Source organism: Capra hircus, chromosome 18, assembly GCF_001704415.2.
Source record: "Capra hircus breed San Clemente chromosome 18, ASM170441v1, whole genome shotgun sequence".
Taxonomy (NCBI): domain Eukaryota; kingdom Metazoa; phylum Chordata; class Mammalia; order Artiodactyla; family Bovidae; genus Capra; species Capra hircus.
In genome coordinates, this window is record NC_030825.1 from 37,640,360 (window position 1) to 37,658,561 (window position 18,202).

The 18,202-nt window shown below is 43.0% G+C and overlaps 1 protein-coding gene across 2 annotated transcripts in view; it reads left to right on the forward strand.

Annotated features, from left to right (window-relative positions):
• The window catches only part of SNTB2 (syntrophin beta 2), a 73,105-nt gene continuing 65,737 nt past the window's right edge, over positions 10,835-18,202 (forward strand). The window contains exon 1 of one of the 2 annotated variants that reach the window (XM_005692471.3): positions 10,835-11,447. In XM_005692471.3, the coding sequence (XP_005692528.3) occupies positions 10,868-11,447 (580 nt within the window). In that variant the 5' untranslated portion in view covers positions 10,835-10,867. The remainder of the gene's footprint in view (positions 11,448-18,202) is intronic. The other variant, XM_018062207.1, reaches the window with a different exon arrangement.

The following is an 18,202-nucleotide window of genomic DNA, read 5'->3' on the forward strand; positions in this document are numbered from 1 at the left end:
GGACTAGTTATTATGAATGTTACTCTCTAAAATAGTGGACACTAATTTCCCTTCATTGACTGAAAGTGAACAGAAACTGCCAGGTATTTGTCATTTGGATAATGTTCCAGTTAACCGCAAATTCATCCAACTTTTTTTAGTATCCTGGTCTTCAGACCTTACTCTCAGAGGTGGGGGAAGACGATAGTTGCCATCTGTTCCCTAACACATGCTTGAGGCTTCCAAAGGCTGACAGCTTTCATTGTCTACCAGCCTGTAGCCCGTCAGAGGTGTGGGGACTTGGCCCAAGTTGCCTTCAAGGTTAGGGAAACTATCGTTGCTTATTCAAGCCGGCCTCACTACCAAAAGCCATAATCAGGGTTATGTTTCAAAAGTGAATTTTAACTGTAATGCTCCATCTGAAAAATAGATGCCCTTAGCCATTGGTAGTGAACTATTCAATTTTATTTGAAAGGAAAGAATCAGGTTTGGGGATATGTCTCAGTAACACATCTTTTTATGTTCTAAGCCCATTCCAAGATTAGGGAAAACACTGGGCATTTTCTTACAAAGCAGGAGTGGAGGTGGGGACCCAAAAGCCTGATGTATAATATTTCACCCTTTCTGTTTTCTTCTGCTTGCGTTGACCTTGTTATTCTTATAGGTGTCATTGGTTGATGAGTTTTAATGTGATCTTTTAAATTAGAACATGAAGAACTAAAGTTGACCTGAACGAAGCAGATAGCTTTCTCATCTAGGTGGATATATTCCGTTGCATGCCTGTGGAAAGCCAGTATGTGTGGTTTTGTTTGTTTGGGGTAGGTGAAAGGCTGTGGTACAGACAGAGGAATATGAGGGCTCTGATGACGTCATGAGTAAAGTACTGATGAGAAACCTTTTTACTGAGATGAGCCCCACCCTCCAGCTTCAGTTCAGTTACTCAGTCATGTCCAACTTTTTGCGACCCCATGGACTGCAGCACACCAGTCCTCCCTGTCCATCACCAACTCCTGGAGCTTACTCAAACTCATGTCCATTGAGTCAGTGATGCCATCCAACCATCTCATCCTCTGTCATCCCCTTCTCCTCCTGCCTTCAGTCTTTCCCAGCATCAGGGTCTTTTCCAGTGAGTCAGTTCTTTGCATCAGGTGGCCAAAGTATTGGAGTTTCAGCTTCAACATCAGTCCTTCCAATGAATATTCAGGACTGATTTCCTTTAGGATGGATGGGTGGGATCTCTTTGCAGTCCGAGGGGCTCTCAAGATTCTTCTCCAACACCACAGTTCAAAAGCATCAATTCTTTGGCACTCAGCTTTCTTTATCGTCCAGCTCTCACATCCATACATGACTACTGGAAAAACCATTGCTTTGACTACACAGACCTTTGTTAAAGTAATGTCTCTGCTTTTTAATATGCTGTCTAGGTTGGTCATAGCTTTTCTTCCAAGGAGCAAGCATCTTTTAATTTCATGGCTGCAGTCACCATCTGCAGTGATTTTGGAGCCCAAAAAATAAAGTCTGTCATTGTTTACCCATCTATTTGCCATGAAATGATAGGACTGGATGCCATGAGCTTAGTTTTCTGAATGTCCAGTTTTAAGCCAACTGTTTCATTCTCCTCTTTCACTTTCATCAAGAGGCTCTTTAGTTCTTCTTTGCCTTCTGCCATAAGGGTGGTGTCATCTGCATATCTGAGATGTGAAAGATTGATATTTCTCCTGGCAATCTTTATTCCAGCTTGTGCTTCATCCAGCCCAGCGTTTCTCATGATGTACTCTGCATAGAAGTTAAATAAGCAGGGTGACAGTATACAGCCTTGACGTACTCCTTTCTCAATTTGGAACCAGTCTGTTGTTCCATGTCCAGTTCTAATTGTTGCTTCCTGACCTGCATACAGATTTCTCAAGAGGCAGGTCAGGTGGTCTGGTATTCCCATCTCTTTCAGAATTTTCCACAGTTTGCAGTGATCCACACAGTCAAAGGCTTTGGCATAGTCAATAAAGCAGAAATAGAAGTTTTCTGCAACTCTCTTGCTTTTTTGATAATCCAGTGGATGTTGTCAATTTGATCTGTGGTTCCTCTGCCTTTTCTAAAACCAGCTTGAACATCTGGAAGTTCATGGTTCACATACTGTTGAAGTCTGGCTTGGAGAATTTTGAGCATTACTCTACCAGCATGTGAGATGAGTGCAGTTGTGCAGTAGTTTGAGCATTCTTTGGTATTGCCCTCCAGCTTAGAAAGGGGGAAAAATGAGAATTTATAGTAGGAGAATTAACAGAGGTAATAAGATAAACAGAGCCGTATAAATATATAAAAGAAAGCCTATTTTGGGTTTGCTAAAAGAACAGATACAACAAGGTGTATAATGGTTGGTTTATAATGGCCTTTCTGCACCATCTTTTTATGTTTTTTTTCCAGTGAGAAGAGTAAACAAATAGATGCAACTTTTCAGGTCATTGTGAAAAGTAACTTTCCTCTCTCTTAAGTACACCTTCTTAGTGAGACATATTCTTCCAGTCTGCATTTGACTGGACTAGCCCAGGCTTTCAGTAGACTGGAATATCCTGCCCTTCCTGAGAAATCTTTGGGGTCTTCTTTTGTGTGATTGAAAGCAAAGTTCAGGTCACTGAGCTACAGTGACTATGACCAGAAGGACGCTGCTGCTGCTGCTGCTGCTAAGTCGCTTCAGTCGTGTCCGACTCTGTGCGACCCCATAGACGGCCTCCTACCAGGCTCCTCTGTCCCTGGGATTCTCCAGGCAAGAACACTGGAGTGGGTTGCCATTTCCTTCTCCAATGCATCAAAGTGAAAAGTGAAAGTGAAGTCACTCAGTCGTGTCCGACTCTTAAAGACCTCATGGACTGCTGTTCAGGCTGTTCGTCCATGGATTTTCCAGGCAAGAGTACTGGAGTGGGGTGCCATCGCCTTCTCTGAGAAGGAGGCTAGGATGCCTTAAATATTATTAACTCACTCGCTTTTCCCTGACTGTAGAGCTATAAATTCAGAGACTCTTTATAAACTGGAATCTAGTTTAAGACTTGATTTACTTAAACATATTCTGAAATCCCGTTGATGGTGGCAGGTGTAATTCTGACAGAGAGGGCTCACAGATCATCTGAGTGAGGAAGTAAAACTTTTCTGAAAGTAGAAAGCATTCCTTTGCAACATTTCCAGCCAATGACTTGGACTTCCATAAATGGTATGGGAAGTAAAAGCTTTGGGCCTTGAAATTCTTCCTAAGCAGAGAGTTTCTGAATTACAAATGAAGCAGAAAGTGATTGGGGCAGAAAGTTAGAGAAATTGGGGGAAGGGAAAGGGAAACAGTGTATGCAAGGGACACTTTGGGGCCTGCGTTTTAGGGTGATTTTACTTTAGGAGTTTCTGTAACCTAGACGCATTATGTTTCTGTTTCAGGCATTTTGCAGACTGCTGCTCATACTCGAGTGCCACAGAAAAATTTTGAGCTGAGACCAACCTGAGAAAGGTCATATTTGCGAACCTGACTCAATTGCTTTAAAAATTCACTTTTCTCATGCAGTAACTAGTAATTGGATCTCTGAATGGATAATGAAACCTTTACCAGGGAGATTACGCCAGTTTAGACGGAGAGAAACTGAAATCTTGGACTAGTGGAAAAAAGTTAGAGATCATGTACTCTGAGGGTTTTAAAGTTTGTTTTTTTTATGTATCAAAACTTTCTTCAAATGGAACTTTGTTCTGAACTGAAATATATGCTGCAGATAGAAGTGGAGCTATTTAGGCTTTTGGGGGTGGGGGGTCGGGGAGCGAGGCCCAAGATTTTCTGAAAGAAACCTGTGTGGCTCTTGGCCTCATTTTTGTACTCACACTCATGGAAATGGAGAACAAGAGAAGGTGATTTTTCCCATGGTTACACAATGGTTCATTAGAAGCCAAGGTAGCATCCTTAATAATTATTCTTCTACTGTCTCTTAGCAGGAGGGATGCACTCATAAATAGGATTAGCAGGCATGGTCTGCAAAGGATTTTCCATGCCACAGGCTGCAGAGAAGGTGTTTAAGGATTTCTTGCTCTGGATGAGCACTTGATTTCACTATTAGAATGAGTTCTGTGGGCAGTCTTGTATGTAAACCAGAGAGTGTTATAATGAACAAACTAGCATGTTGTTTGCTGGTGCTCTCATGGGGATGTTACTCATGGGTTCATTCTTAGGGCTGGACTTGCTAACTCATATGGTGCTCATTTTCTTTCAGTTTCCCTTTGGAGTTGAATATATGTCCATCAGAAGGGTTTGAAAGCACTTGCTTATTTCCTTAAAACTTTGACACTGTAGTGATAGACTTTAGTTTTAGCCTGTCCAATAGGTGAAAAATAGTATTTTGCCTTTCCTTGTTTACTCATGAGTTTGCTCACTTTTTAGTGTTTTTTGGCTATTTGGCTAATTGTGTAAACAGCATGACCTCTTCTCCTTTTCCTCCTAATCTGTTGTCTTTTTCTTTCATATTTCAAGGCATTTTATTGGATACTGTGTATCCAATAAACTCTTCGTGGTGGTGGAAATGTTCTGTATCTGTGCTGTACCATAGCCACATATGGCTGTTGAGCACTTGAAATGTGGCTGGTATGACAAAAAGAACTGAATTTTTAAATTTTAATTGACTTTGACCTAGGAATTCCCTAGCTATTCAGTGGTTAGGACTCTGCACTCTCACTGCTGAGGGCCCAGGTTCAGTCCCTGGTCAGGGAACTAAAATTTCATAAGCCACATAGTGCAGCCAAAAAAAAATTAAATAGCTATGTGTAGCAAGCGGGTTTCTTGGTGGACAACAGATATATAGATATTAAGGCTTAGCTTGTGTCAGTTCTGTCTTTAGAACTTAATATCTATTTAACATACATTTATTGAGTGTCTGCTATATGCTTTGTATCAGTCAACAGACAGAAGATGGTGTTAGCCCTCAAGAACTTCACTGCCTAGTTGAGGAGAGAAGCCCATCAACATTAGAGATGAGCACAAAGAAGGGGCACCTAACGAGGTTGAAGTCAGGAGACAGTCCTTGAGAACTGGGTAGGAATTAGCAAGGTGGAAAGGAGAAGAAAAGAGGCCTTCCTGCAGCATTCTGCATGCAAAGGTCTGAAGTGAGAGCATAGCCTGTCCAAGGGTTCACCAGTAGTTCCATGTGGTTGAAACACAGCATAGATCAGAAATGGAGGAAAGTGAGGCTGAAGGGTACCGTAGTACTGGGCGCACCCTGGAGGGTGACAGCTTCCCCAGCTGATAGTAACAAGAAGCAGATGAAGTACCTAGGAAAGATAAAGAATAGAGAGCGCAGAGGAGAGCTAAGCAGCTTAGGTAAGTAGATTTGGATCAAGAGCTCTTAAGCCCACGTGTAGTGAAAAATAGGGCCAGATAGGAGTAGACCTTGAAGTCTGCAGTTAAGAATTATTCAGTGGAAGACACAGTTATGAACCACTCAGATTCAAAGGGATGGCACAGTAAAAATGTCCACTTGTGTAAGTAAAGGGCAGAAGAGACTGGCAGTTAGGGAGGCAAATAACAGGCTCTTGTATAGGTTCTTGACTCGGGGTTTGTATTAGTTTGCTAGGGTTGCCATACTGCATCATAGTCACTGGGTAGCTTAAACAACAGAAGTTCATCCTCTCAAAATTCTGGAGGCTAGAAATCCAACATCAAGGAAGTAACAGGGTCAGTTTCTTCTAAGGCCTCTTTCCTTGGTTTGTAGAGGGCCCTTTTCTCTTTGAGTCTTACCTGTGTGTCTGTTTCCTAATCTCTGTTTATAAAGATAGCAGTTACATTGGATCAGGGCCCACCCTAATGACTTTATTTGAATTACCTCTTTAAAAACCCTGTCTCCAAACATTCTTACTCTGAGGTGCTGTGGACCTGGACTTCAGCCTATAAATTTTGAGGAAACAAGATTCAGCCCATGACAGTGTGTGTGGAAGGGCTTCAGAGGCTTTGTGAGCCCCCAGGTTTGAATGCTGAGTTTTACACAAATGTGCATTTGTCTGAGGTGGGTCCCTAGCAGGCAGCTGATTCCCAGGGAGATCCATGTGTACGTGATAAGTCACTTCAGTCATGTCCACCTCTTTGTAACCCTGTGGATGTGGATTATAGCCCACCAGGCTCCTCTGTGTATGGGATTCTCCAGGCAAGAATACTGGAATAGGTTGCCATGCCCTCCTCGAGGGGATTTTCCCAACCCAGGGATTGAACCTGCATCTCTTTTGTCTCCTGCATTGGCAGGCAGGCTCTTTACCACTAGTGCCACTTGGGAAGCTCAAAGGATCCATGATCCCTCCCCAGTTGGCTGTTCATAAGATGTGAGACAAATGCCTTACTGGAAACGCTACAGGCATCGATAAACATGATTTGTTGTTCACTTGTATGTGAAGAAAGAGAGTTTAAGCTGACTAGAAGACTACAGGTGTTAACTGTGAGGCACTGGAAATTCCGTTAGAACCGATATGGAAGGAAAGTGGATTTTTATTTTTGGACCTGATTTGAATTTCATGGGAAATGATATAATTACCATGACTGTCAATAAAAAACACTGGTGATTTTCCGTAACTTAAGTGGATTCAATGAACTAACCTTCTGCTTGTTAATGTCCTCACTAATATTTTCCTAAAAGTCGCAGAACTACAAAACTGTCACCAGCTGCTTCTCATTAGGAATGTGGTTAACAGATGTGGGTTTTCATAGTTATAACGCTTGAGATAGTTAATCCATTTTTGTGGGTTTCAGATGGATAGTGATTTATCTTGGTGGGATGAATTTTAAAATGCGCTTGCATCATCTAAAGGGTGTAGGCCCCTTTTCCTCTTGCACTTCATGTTTGTGCTGGAGAGAAAAACACACTCTAGGATATTTCTCCTGGAAGACAAAGTCATACTGTCAAAAGGGACAGTTGATCTCACTGTTCCCTAAGAGGGGTGGATATTTTTTCAGAGATGGAAGTTGGATTGGTTATCTTCCAAGCTGCTTTCTCCCTCTGGCCTCTTCGTTAGTAGTGACTGAGCAGCTCTTGCTTTTGTTCCTCTGGCATCAGGCCGCCTTTGTGGTGTAACCTTCAGGCTTGCTAAGGGCTGCAGTTTTGCCTGAGGCCCTCCTTCCTCATGAAATTACACAACACTCAAACCTTGGAAGCAGCCCCAGATCCACTAATTCTTTCCTTTGGCAGACTTTTGGCACTCTGTACTCCCTTTTAGCCAAGTATAGCTTTACACGAGATCTGTTTGTCACCGAAATTAATTTGGCCATTTGCCCTTTAAGCCTGGAATCAAATCATATGATGGTGGACTCATTCCTCGATAAAGTATAGACTCTCAGCTGGAGAATTTCTTCCAAAGGTTTTCACTGTGGCTGCTGCTAACGGTCAGCAGGTAATGAGAACAGCAGTGGCTCTTTTCATGCAACTCTCGCATCAGGTACAGTGCTAAGCACTTTGCAGCCATCATCCCGGTCAACTGTCCCAGCTGCGCTTTAAGGTAGAAGATGTCGGCAGTTTTTCGAAGAAGACACTGAGGCCTATGACCTCCGTCCCTTGACCATTGTCATGTAACTAGTAAGTGGCCAGACTGTGATGTGAACCTTGTGCTTTTATTTTTGTATGTTTTGAGACAAGCACCTGATACAGGTTTGTTAATTTTTTTAATTGACGTATAATTGCTTTACAACGTTGTATTAGTTTCTGCTGTGCAACAACGTGAATCAGCCGTATGTATACATATAATCCCCTCCCTCCTGAGCCTCCCTCTCACCCCTCTAAGTCATCACCGAGCTGAACCTTGTGCTCTTAATTACCATGCTATATCGCACATCTAGTATGAGAGAAAAGAAGAAAGGGGAAAAAGGGCCATTGGCTTTTGAGAGAGCCTAGAATCAGAGCCTGAGTCAGAATTGTCGGAAATTATGGAACTGAGAGAGCTAACCCAACCCCCTCACTTTAAAGTAGTGTAGCAATGATGCCTGCCTTGTTCTGGGAAAACGGTAAGATAACAGCTTGAGCAGAGAATACCTACTGATAGGTGACAGGAATGAAAGGTGATTAGGAATTATCACAGCCGTTCCCTTTTTTAGAGGCAGATAAAATAGCATGCTTGTTCAAAGAATTATGTGTGCTTGTCTTGCCATCCCTAAGAAACTATGGGAACAGATGTGTACTCTTTTTAATTCAGATTTCATTATCCACAGTAAGTAGATTTCCACTGACTACTTGAGATTTCCTAGATGGCAATTTTCACTCTGCAAGGAACCAATAACCTTCAGAGGGATTATTTGAAATGACTGCAGCGCAGGAGGCACTGAATTTCAGTCAATCACATGTTTAATGAGTTCCTTCTCTGCAAGGTGGTATTTTTGGAAGAGTGGGGAACAAAAGGAAGTCGATGGGTGGTTCCTGCCCTCCTGTATTCTGTAACCTACTTGGACAAACAAGCAAGGCATAGAATAAAGTTGTTCAAAGGACAAAAAAATCCCAACAAATTGGGAAGACGGCAAAACTGGGGTGAGATCTTGCAAGGTGGTTAAGTGGTTAAAAGGGGCAGGAAGCGTTTAGAAGGATGGCCTCCAGCAGGAATGTGCGGGGTGTTGTTGGGAGACTCTGGGTGAGTTTGGCCAATCTGAAAGTAGTGATGAAAGAGAATATGGAAAATTAAGTTCTGATGGAAGAGCTTACAAAACCAGTTCAATAGTTTGGAATCCCAATATCAATCTCCATTACCTTCTCTCTTCCTAGGCTTATTTTGTTATATAACTTATGTAAGTGCCCTCACCTACTATTTAGTTGTAAGATCTATGACTTCCTTCAGTTCTGTTGACCAAAAGGTCATGACATTTTTGGAAAGAATTTCCAGCACTTCCCTTTTGCTCATCAGGGTATCTTCAAGTGCCCAACCTTTGGGTGAATATGTACGTAAAAGGTTCAAAATTGTGCTTATACTCTAAGGAATCAGCTGCCAAGTGCTCTCTAATAAGCAGAAATTTCACATAACTCAGGCCTCTGGGGGCTCACGCCTCAGTTGGAGCAAAGCCAGAAAGGTCTGTGATTGCAGGTGCACGTGGGCACATCGAGACCTGCCAGAATAGTGAGCTGGCCTCACTGCAGTTGATTTAGGAGAGGCTGGAGGGTTGAGCTTCTGCTGACACTTGCAGCTTGGAAAATCCTGCTCTGCTAATTGCAAAGAGGATTCTGCTGTAATTATTTTTTAGGGGTAAGATACTCTTCTCATTGTGAATTCTTTCTTCACTTGGGCTCTGGGTGATTTTCTAGTCTCTATTTTTATTGTTTTCACTTCTGGTATAGGAGGCTCTTTGAAAGTTTCTGCCCATACTTGAATGTGCATTCAGAGTGTTGCATGGACACAGCTTACGAGCTTCAACATGAACTTCATGAGCAAGCAGGTATACAAACCCCTTTTACAGGAATTGGTGTACACTCCCTGGGTTGGCATCCCCCTTTTCTTTCCCCTACCCCCGCCAACTCCCCTCCTGCCCAAATGAAAATAGGGGAATTTTGCTTTTCCTGCCAAAAAAAAAAGGGAACGTTTGAGGGCACGGTGAGCTCATGTTTTTGAGATAGATCTTCCCAGCGTGATTTCTGGACCTCATCCTTGAGGTCTGGACTTCTGTTTTTTTGTTTTTTTTTTTTTTTTTTTAAAAAAAAGCACTGGACCAGGAGGGTGGGAGACATGAGTTGTCTGTTTCTTCACTGTGAGCTTTGGGCCAGAATCTTTGACTTTCTGGGCCTCAGTTTCCTCAACTCTTTTTTTATTGTGTAATTTTAAGGTGAGATAGCTGATTTATTCTCCCCATTCTACTAAAGCAGTGTCTTTTTTTCCTTTGAGTATAATTGCTTTACAATGTGTTACTTTCTGCTCTTCAAGCCCATGAAACTGTAAGAAGCCAGTGGATTGTATCACCTGTATCTTTGGATAAAAACCGCTGCAGGCCCTACATTGTGCAGTGTTTCTGGGGAGGCCCATGTGCACTTGCCCTAACATAAGGCCATGGCCTCCAGGGTGAGAAAGTCAGATCTACAAATTCAAGTCCAAACACTTCCAAATATGTGGTTATATGTGGCGTTTTACACTCGTATCCTGTCATTGCCACTGACCCTATCCTCTCTTGACACTGGATTCTGGCATCTCCCTAAGTAACCATCATTTTACAGATATCTTTGAGACCTACCTATCGTGACTGCGGGGCTAAAGATATTTTTCCTCTGACATTACTGGCAAGTAAACAGGGGATTACAAAGCAGAGTGACAAATGCTCAGACTTTTGAGTTTCATTGTCACCTCTATAAAGCTGACCCCAGACCCAACTAAATGTTCTCATCTGCTCACAGGGCATTTTGTACTTGACACTCACCACATACTATAACATCAGGTTAGCTGATTCTCTTTGTTTTCCTCCCCAACTAGACTCTCAGCTCTCAGCTGTGGTGCACTTTATTCATCTCATCTCCAGGCCTCAAAAAGGAGCACACTTGGCGGAGCGTTCTGTAAACCAATCAATGCAAAAGTGTACCTGCAACTGGGTCTTGCAGGCTTGCAAAGTGCCTCTCGAAGCTGATTTTACTCTCTGTGCCCAGGCAGCTCTGGCGAGTTGCACGGTAGAGGTCAGGAGCTGGGAGTGGGGAGATCGGAGGCGTACGAGGGAGAACTTGAGACAGCCCAAACCACGCGAGCTGCCCACGTCCAGTGAACTGTAACCCACTGGACCGCGGGCAACTCCTTAACCTCCCGGAAGCGGCTCGGCTGTCCTCTCCCCGCACCTCCGGAAGGTGGGCGTGGCCTCATGAATAATGAATCACCGCCGGGGGCGGGGCCGGACCCGCCCCCACGGGCGGGAAGGGGGAAGCGCCGAGGCTGCCTGACTGGAATGAGGGTAGCTGCGGCGACTGCGGCGGCGGGAGTGGGGCCGGCCATGGCGGTGTGGACGCGGGCCACCAAAGCGGGGCTGGTGGAGCTGCTCCTGAGGGAGCGCTGGGTCCGAGTGGTGGCCGAGCTGAGCGGGGAGAGCCTGAGCCTGACGGGCGACGCCGGGGCGGCTGAGTCTGAGCCCGCTCTCGGGCCCGCGGCGGCCGCCTTCAACGGCCTCCCGAACGGCGGTGGCGCCGGCGACTCGCTGCCCGGGAGCCCGAGCCGCGGCCTGGGGCCCCCGAGTCCACCCGCGCCGCCGCGGAGCCCGGCGGGCGAGGCGGGCGCGTCACCGCCGGTGCGCCGCGTCCGTGTGGTGAAGCAGGAGGCGGGCGGCCTGGGCATCAGCATCAAGGGCGGCCGCGAGAACCGGATGCCGATCCTCATCTCCAAGATCTTCCCGGGACTGGCGGCCGACCAGAGCCGGGCGCTGCGGCTGGGCGACGCCATCCTGTCGGTGAACGGCACCGACCTGCGCCAGGCCACCCACGACCAGGCCGTGCAGGCGCTGAAGCGTGCGGGCAAGGAGGTGCTGCTGGAGGGTGAGCTGGGCCGGCGGGCGGGCGGCGCTGGGCTGGGCTGGCCGGCGCTCACTTTGTTCTGCCACCCTGCCCCCTTTGCGGGGCCAGCCCCTTCCCTCCCACTCGGAGATCTCACCTTCCCCTCTGCTGGCGGCAGGCTTCCCCACAACCCCGTTGCTGGGGCTTTGGAGATGGAAAAACTGATGCTCCCTGCAGGAAAAGTTGGGCAGCCGCCGAAGTGTGGCTTGCAGTCCCCTAGGAAGGTTTTAGTTTGGAGCAGCCGTGCTTGAAGCCCCGCCTCTGCACGCTAAGCTGACACTAAGAACTAGAACAGGACTTCTGAAGGTCTCCGTTTGCCTCCTGAGTGGCGCTTTCTTCACTCACCTCTGGTTTCTTAGGCCAGGCAGATCTGTTAAAAAAAAAAAAAAAAAATTCATCCACACCGATGCCAGCGGTATGCTTGGGCAGACCACCAAAACGCTGGTTAATTTATGGGAATTTAACCCATCATTGGCTCTCAACAATAACCAAAGGAGATCATAGCACTTCATCGAAGCCAGAAAGCTGAAACAGCAAGTTTGTGTGGTTAATGAGCCTTGTTTAACAGTGGAGGCTCACGTGTTTGAACTTTTACTGCCAACTAGAATTTTGCCCCTTTTTGCAGGAGACGGGGTGCCAGCTTCCTACCATTCACAGGCTTCAAGGCTTTAAGCTTAAATTCAGAAGCCTGAAGTGTTAAATCTCAAGTCATGTTTGAATAGTCAAGATTATTCTTTTAAGTTTGAATGTGATCTGTTACCTGAGTCTTTTATGGAACTAAGGCAAAATAAATTTTATCTTCTTGAAGGACTCATGCCTGTTGGAGGTAATACTACTTCAGAAATTTTTGAGCGATCAGCCTTTTTTCACCCATTCAGTCATTTAAGAGGCATTTATTGCTGACAACATAGAAAAGAATATAAAAGATGATGTGTCTCTATTTGGTGTCTAGTTGGGAAAATGATAGAAAAATGCAAAACAACTTACAAATTATAGATTGTGGAGTGCAAACTATATGAATACCAAGGGAGTGCAAAGTTAGGAAGTAGTGGAAATCAACTTAATCAGGGAGGAGTTTTTCAAGAAGCTGAGTCTTGAGCCAGGTCTCCAGGGAAGTGATGGACATAGGCAGGGATGAGTCAAGAGGGTATTCCTGGCAGAGGAAGAACAGAAGGGAAGGGGTGGGGAGTGGAGGTAGGAAGTGGCCAGTCGTCAAACTGACTGAGGGGCCAGAAGTCTAGCTTGGCAAAGTGATTTTCACTTTTTCCTAAATCTGCTAGTAAACATTTGGGAAGGTGTTAGTTTCCGAGTAAATATTTTAATGTGCTCTAATTGTGAAATTCCAGTCTCCCACCTTATAATATCCTATTTATAAATATTTATATTTCACTTAGGTGGGGCTAGGCACTACTCAGAAATTAGTGTTAATAAAAGGAGTAAAATTATAAATTGTGGCAATGTGGGTTGTATGTGTGTAAAGAAAGAAAGAGTTGCCATAAATGTGTGTCTTGAAATTGTGCTAGCTAAGAATTTGGTTATAAATTCTTAGAGCCAGAATGATGACTGTAGTACTATTTATGTGGTGCTCAGTGGTGATGGGCAGATGTTTCAGCCCTTAACCCATATCTATATTTTTTAAATCTAGTTTTTGTTTAGATATAATTTGAACGTGGTATTCATACCACTTAAATAAAAATCATCTAGTAAACACTTCATAGTATTCATTAACCTAAAATAGGCCACATGTGCTTTTAGAAGGAGGCTTTACAAATGGCAGCATAACATTTAGTGAATGTTTGTTTACCTAACACAGGTTCTACCTTATTTTCCCATTTTCTAAAAGACAAGACATTTTTGTTCTTATATGTGTGGAGAGGTATGAAACTGAACTTTAAAAATCAAAGTATATAAAAATAAAATTGCTTATAATATGCAGAACCACTGCAAACAGCGATTTCATAGAATCAGTCAAATGTTTAAAATTGAGAACTAGTGACCCATCCAGGAAGGCTACTTTTAAAAGATAGATTTTTATGCTTAGAGTTTTAGAACTGAATGATCCTTCCATTTGATGTCTCAAAACTTGAAAAACTACCTTAACATAGCACAGTTTAACATAGCACAGTGATGCTCTTTTGTGGTGCGTGCAGGGAATTTTAGGCATGCCTTTATCACCCCCAGGCAAAGCAAAGCTGTACTCTCTGGTTGCCTGTGGTTAGGGAACCCAGTGAATTGAAGTTTTTTTTTTTTTTTTTAAATCTCATGGATTTGTAGGGATTATTCATTCATACATCAAAGGTTTATTCAGCTCTTCCACTTGCCAGAGTCGCTTAAAAATAGTCTGATTTCTGCCCTCAGGAAGTTTGGAGTTGAGAGAAGAGAGAGTTAAGAAATAGTACAGCTAAGGGCTAAAAACTGTGAGAATACAACTCTGGAGAGGGTGCAGTACAAAGAAAGACCCTTGTGGGCATCAGAGGTTGAGGATGCCCAAGAAGAGATTGATGGAGAAGTTCAAGTTTGAATCAAGCCTTCCCCTAAGGAGAGAGCTACCACCAGTAAAGACAAGTGAGAGACCTGAAGAAGTCATTTTGCCCAGGGAGGTTAGAGCACAAATGAGGGCTTTGTGGTCAGCTAGACCAGGGTATGTTTCTGGCTAGTGGTTTGTAACCCCTAGGCAAGTTACTCAACCTTGCTGCACCTTAGTTTCCTCATCTGTAAAACCAGGATGATGATAACACCTCTTCACAGGGCTGTTGTTCATTTGACAGTTTTTGTGCCGGGAGCCTTTGGGGGAACTGGAAATAGAAGCAGTAAGCAACAGTAATGAAAACAAAGTCTGAATAAGGAAGGTAGGACTGGGTCATGAAGGTATGCTACGAGTTAACAAAGACTCTCAGAATAGCCAGAATATCAAGTTGTTAAAATCCAGGGCTCCATTTTACTTGAAAAGAAATACATGATAAGAATAAGTTATTTAAGGTGAACAGGTCAAGAATGATTTTGCATTTCTTGCATGCAGACCCATTTTTCTAATCTTGTTTTCCTGTCATCCTTTGTGTAGGCCAACTTTTTTATCCTTAAATTTTGCATTTACTTTTCCATCCCTCTGATTGTTCCTGTTCCTTCACACTTGCTGCTCAGAACCTTATAACTTGCTAATAACCTTGTACTTGTAGTTTTGACTAATGTCTGATATTAAGATATGCAGAGATACACAGATTTTCAGCATAAAGGGGTGACTGCTCTTCCATCATATTGTATGAGTTAAACTATATCTCTGTGTTAGAGAGAGTCTATCCAGAAAGCTTCTAGAATTTATATTTGAATTAGACTACACATTGGAAAGTGTTCCAGAGGAGGTTAGGAAAGACAGAATGGTGTTAAATGTAACATCTGAAATTTGAGAAAAGAATCAGTAAAATTTTGAAGCAATTCTCGTTGGAATATTGCTGGAAAATCATCTTTTATTGTGTAAATATGATTCTAAAATTATTGTTATCAAATCTATGGAAAAGAAAATAGTTAAGTATATAGAGAAAGTAGACTGATGTGAAATTTAATTTCAGGGCTGAAAATAATTTTTGTATCTAGAATAGTTTGAGATTTTGAGTGTCATATATGACTGATGCTTTGTGTTTGTTAAAGGACATGTAACTACTGATGTTATTAGGCTGCTCATTTGAAGAAGCTAGTTTGGGTTCTTAAACTGCTGTTTTCTTCACTGTGTGTTGGAAAGTTTGAGAGTCTTCTAGAGAAAACATTTTACATTTTCTTTGAGACTTTGCCATATATATTCATCAGTCTGTGTCTTAAAGAACCACTAAATTGTCAGGGCATTTTATGTTTCTGGATTTTGTTTTTTTTGACTAGCCTTATTGTATTTCATTTGAGTGATTAAGCATGTTTATATAAGCAGCCACATGTTTGTAACCAGATTATTTTTTATAGAGTCCCCTTTATGCTGAAATATGCTCTCTAAATTATTAGAAAAATATGAGAAATTTATTGGTTCTAATACAGAGTGGTTATGAAAATTCTAAGCATTTTTGGAAACCATACCTGGGCTTTAATTTAGATCTCAACTGTAATTCAGAACTTCAGCTGATATATTCCCTGGTCTATAGTCCTTCAAGGATAAAGGTTACTTTACTTTGTGATCAGATGTGTATCTTTGTACCTGAGGGATGAGGGCCTGTGCCTATGGAACAGTGTTCTGCTGGGCTTAGCAGACTGGGTCATTGGAGGATCCAATCACTGTCCTTGGATAGGCCAGCATACTCTCCTCACCAGCTAAACAGATGATGCTGCTTGCTTGCATTTCCCACTGAATAGCATGACAGTGCCTTAAAGTTTTTACCTGGGTTTTAAAATTATAAGTGCATTTTTATGTGTATTTTCTCATTTGACCTTTACGTCGTCCTTTGAGGCTGGTGTTGATTGCACTGAAGTTCATTCATGTTAAGTGAGTTACTGAATGTCTCAGAATTTCTCTTTATTTTTAGGGGAAAAATGTTCATGTTTCTTGTGAGCATGAGGAAAAGTCTTACCTGGAATTTTAAAAATTGTAAAATAAAAAAAAGTCTCATCTTGCAGATAAAGGATAAATGACCAAAGAGGTCAAATAAGCATGTTTAAGGTCATCTAACTAACCAGTTATGGAACTTGGACTAAGACCCAGTTAGTTCACTGCTGTCTCCCTAGCACCATGATATCTACGGCCAGTCAGTCAGAACTTGTGGTGTCTCATGCATCATCACGTTGCAGCATGCAAAAGCAGCTGACAATGGTCGGTCCCTGGCCTCGGAGAACGTGGACTGAAACTGGGGAGAGAAAACCTCCCAACAGAGAGGAATTGCTGCAATGTACAGTGCTCACTCTTCAAGAATTCTCTGAAGAGGTGATCCTCTGGGGGATGGAAGAGTCAAGTGTGACCTCATGGGGAAAGGATACTTTTGTCTGAGCTTGAAGGATGAGTTGCTCCTCTGTAGTTGGAAGGCAATTCAATGTGAGGAGGTAACACGCGCAGAAGCCAAAGCAAGCGTGACTTGTGATAGGAAGTGACAATAGGAATGGACTTGGGGGAAGAAAATTAAGCCAAGTAGATAAGTTGAAACCAGATTATGCAAGGCCTTGAAAGCAGGCCAAGGAATTTGGACTTTTTCATTCTGTCAACCTTAAGTATCTACTGCAAGTGAGGTGTTCTGGTAGATGCTGGGAACTCAAAATTGGGAGTAACCCCTGCCCTTTAGGCTTGTAGGGAAGCAGTTATGCAGACTGTGATAAATGTTTTAAAAGAGATGAGAACATGGTGCCCTGGAAGCAGAGGTAGAAGTGCAAAGGAGATGGCCCATCAAAGGCAGGGAAGTGATGAGCAGCTGGTGTGTGGAGAGAAGTGAAGCGTGGGAAGGTGTGGGAAGGGTGTGGCAGTAGAGCAGGCTGGAAAGGTGGGCAGAGACCAGGTTGGTGGGCAGTGCCAAGCAGTGGGCTCTAAGTGGAGCTTATATTTGCAACCTAAAACCTAAAAGAAGAACTTTAGTTGCATTAGTGTTTATAGATAACCCTGGTTCTCTTCCTCAGTCTTATAAGACAGTGACATTTCATACTTGATGCACAGGGTGATGTCTCCAGGGAAGAGTGAAAGCTTCACAGAGCACAGGAGTTGAGAGTGGTGACTTTGTTCATTTTTCTGCTCCTATCATTGCAACTTATTACTTGAGCCTGGTTGAGTGGATTTATGATATATTATCTGCTTTTAACTACATTTATCTTTACAAAGTGAGCAGGTGGCTTAAAGATTTGCACAGAGAAACATTGGATTCACGATAATTCTAGCAATACAAATAATAACAAAAAAGTCGTTTTACTTTTCTCCTGGTAGGAGGTCTTTGTCACATTTCAGGGTAATCCTGTCTGTTAAGACATCAACCTAAAAAATGAAATCATCAAGAAAAGTATTTAAAATGTGGATTAACACATTACCTTTAGTAATGAACTATATAAGGCTGTGTTGTACTTTGAATCATACAGTAGCTAATGATGGCATGACTTCATCAGGGATATATTTAGTGTATTTATTTCATCTTTATCTCATTCATTCTTGATGTTTATGTCTTGTATATGTTTTATAATACGTATGCTTTAACGAATATTCATAGGATGAGCGCGTAGGCTCACATATTTACTGATGGGTGTGTACTATCAAGAGTTTCAGATCTGGCAAGCCACCCAGGTTGTTAAAAGTGCCTTAAATAAGGAGTGCTTTAAACAAAGGAGCAATCTGCCAGAAAGAGTGGCAGATGCGGAGTGTAGGAGCTCAAGACTATGAGGTCAGGGAAAGCACTTAGGAGCCTGTTGGGACACTGTAAAGCTAGTGAGACTGGATAGGACAGTTATGAAGTTGAAAGATACTAAGTAGATAGAAGTGGTGATTCTAAATGATGTTTGGAGGAGGGAAGGAAAAGAGAGAGAGGATAACCCCTAGATGTCTGGCCTGGGAAAGAGGATAACTGTGAAACCAGAATGAATGGGGGAGGAACTCATTTTTTTGTGGGGAAGAGAAGTTTGGTTTTGGACTTGCAGAATTTGAGTCACCTGTGTGACATCCTGGTGCAGATGGCTGATACAGGTCTGTAGTCAAGAGAAATGTCAGAAATGAGCTGAAGATTCATGAGATGTTACTGTAGGAGGGATGATTGATGCCGTAAGTGTCGATGTAATCGTTAGGAGAGTGCAAATTA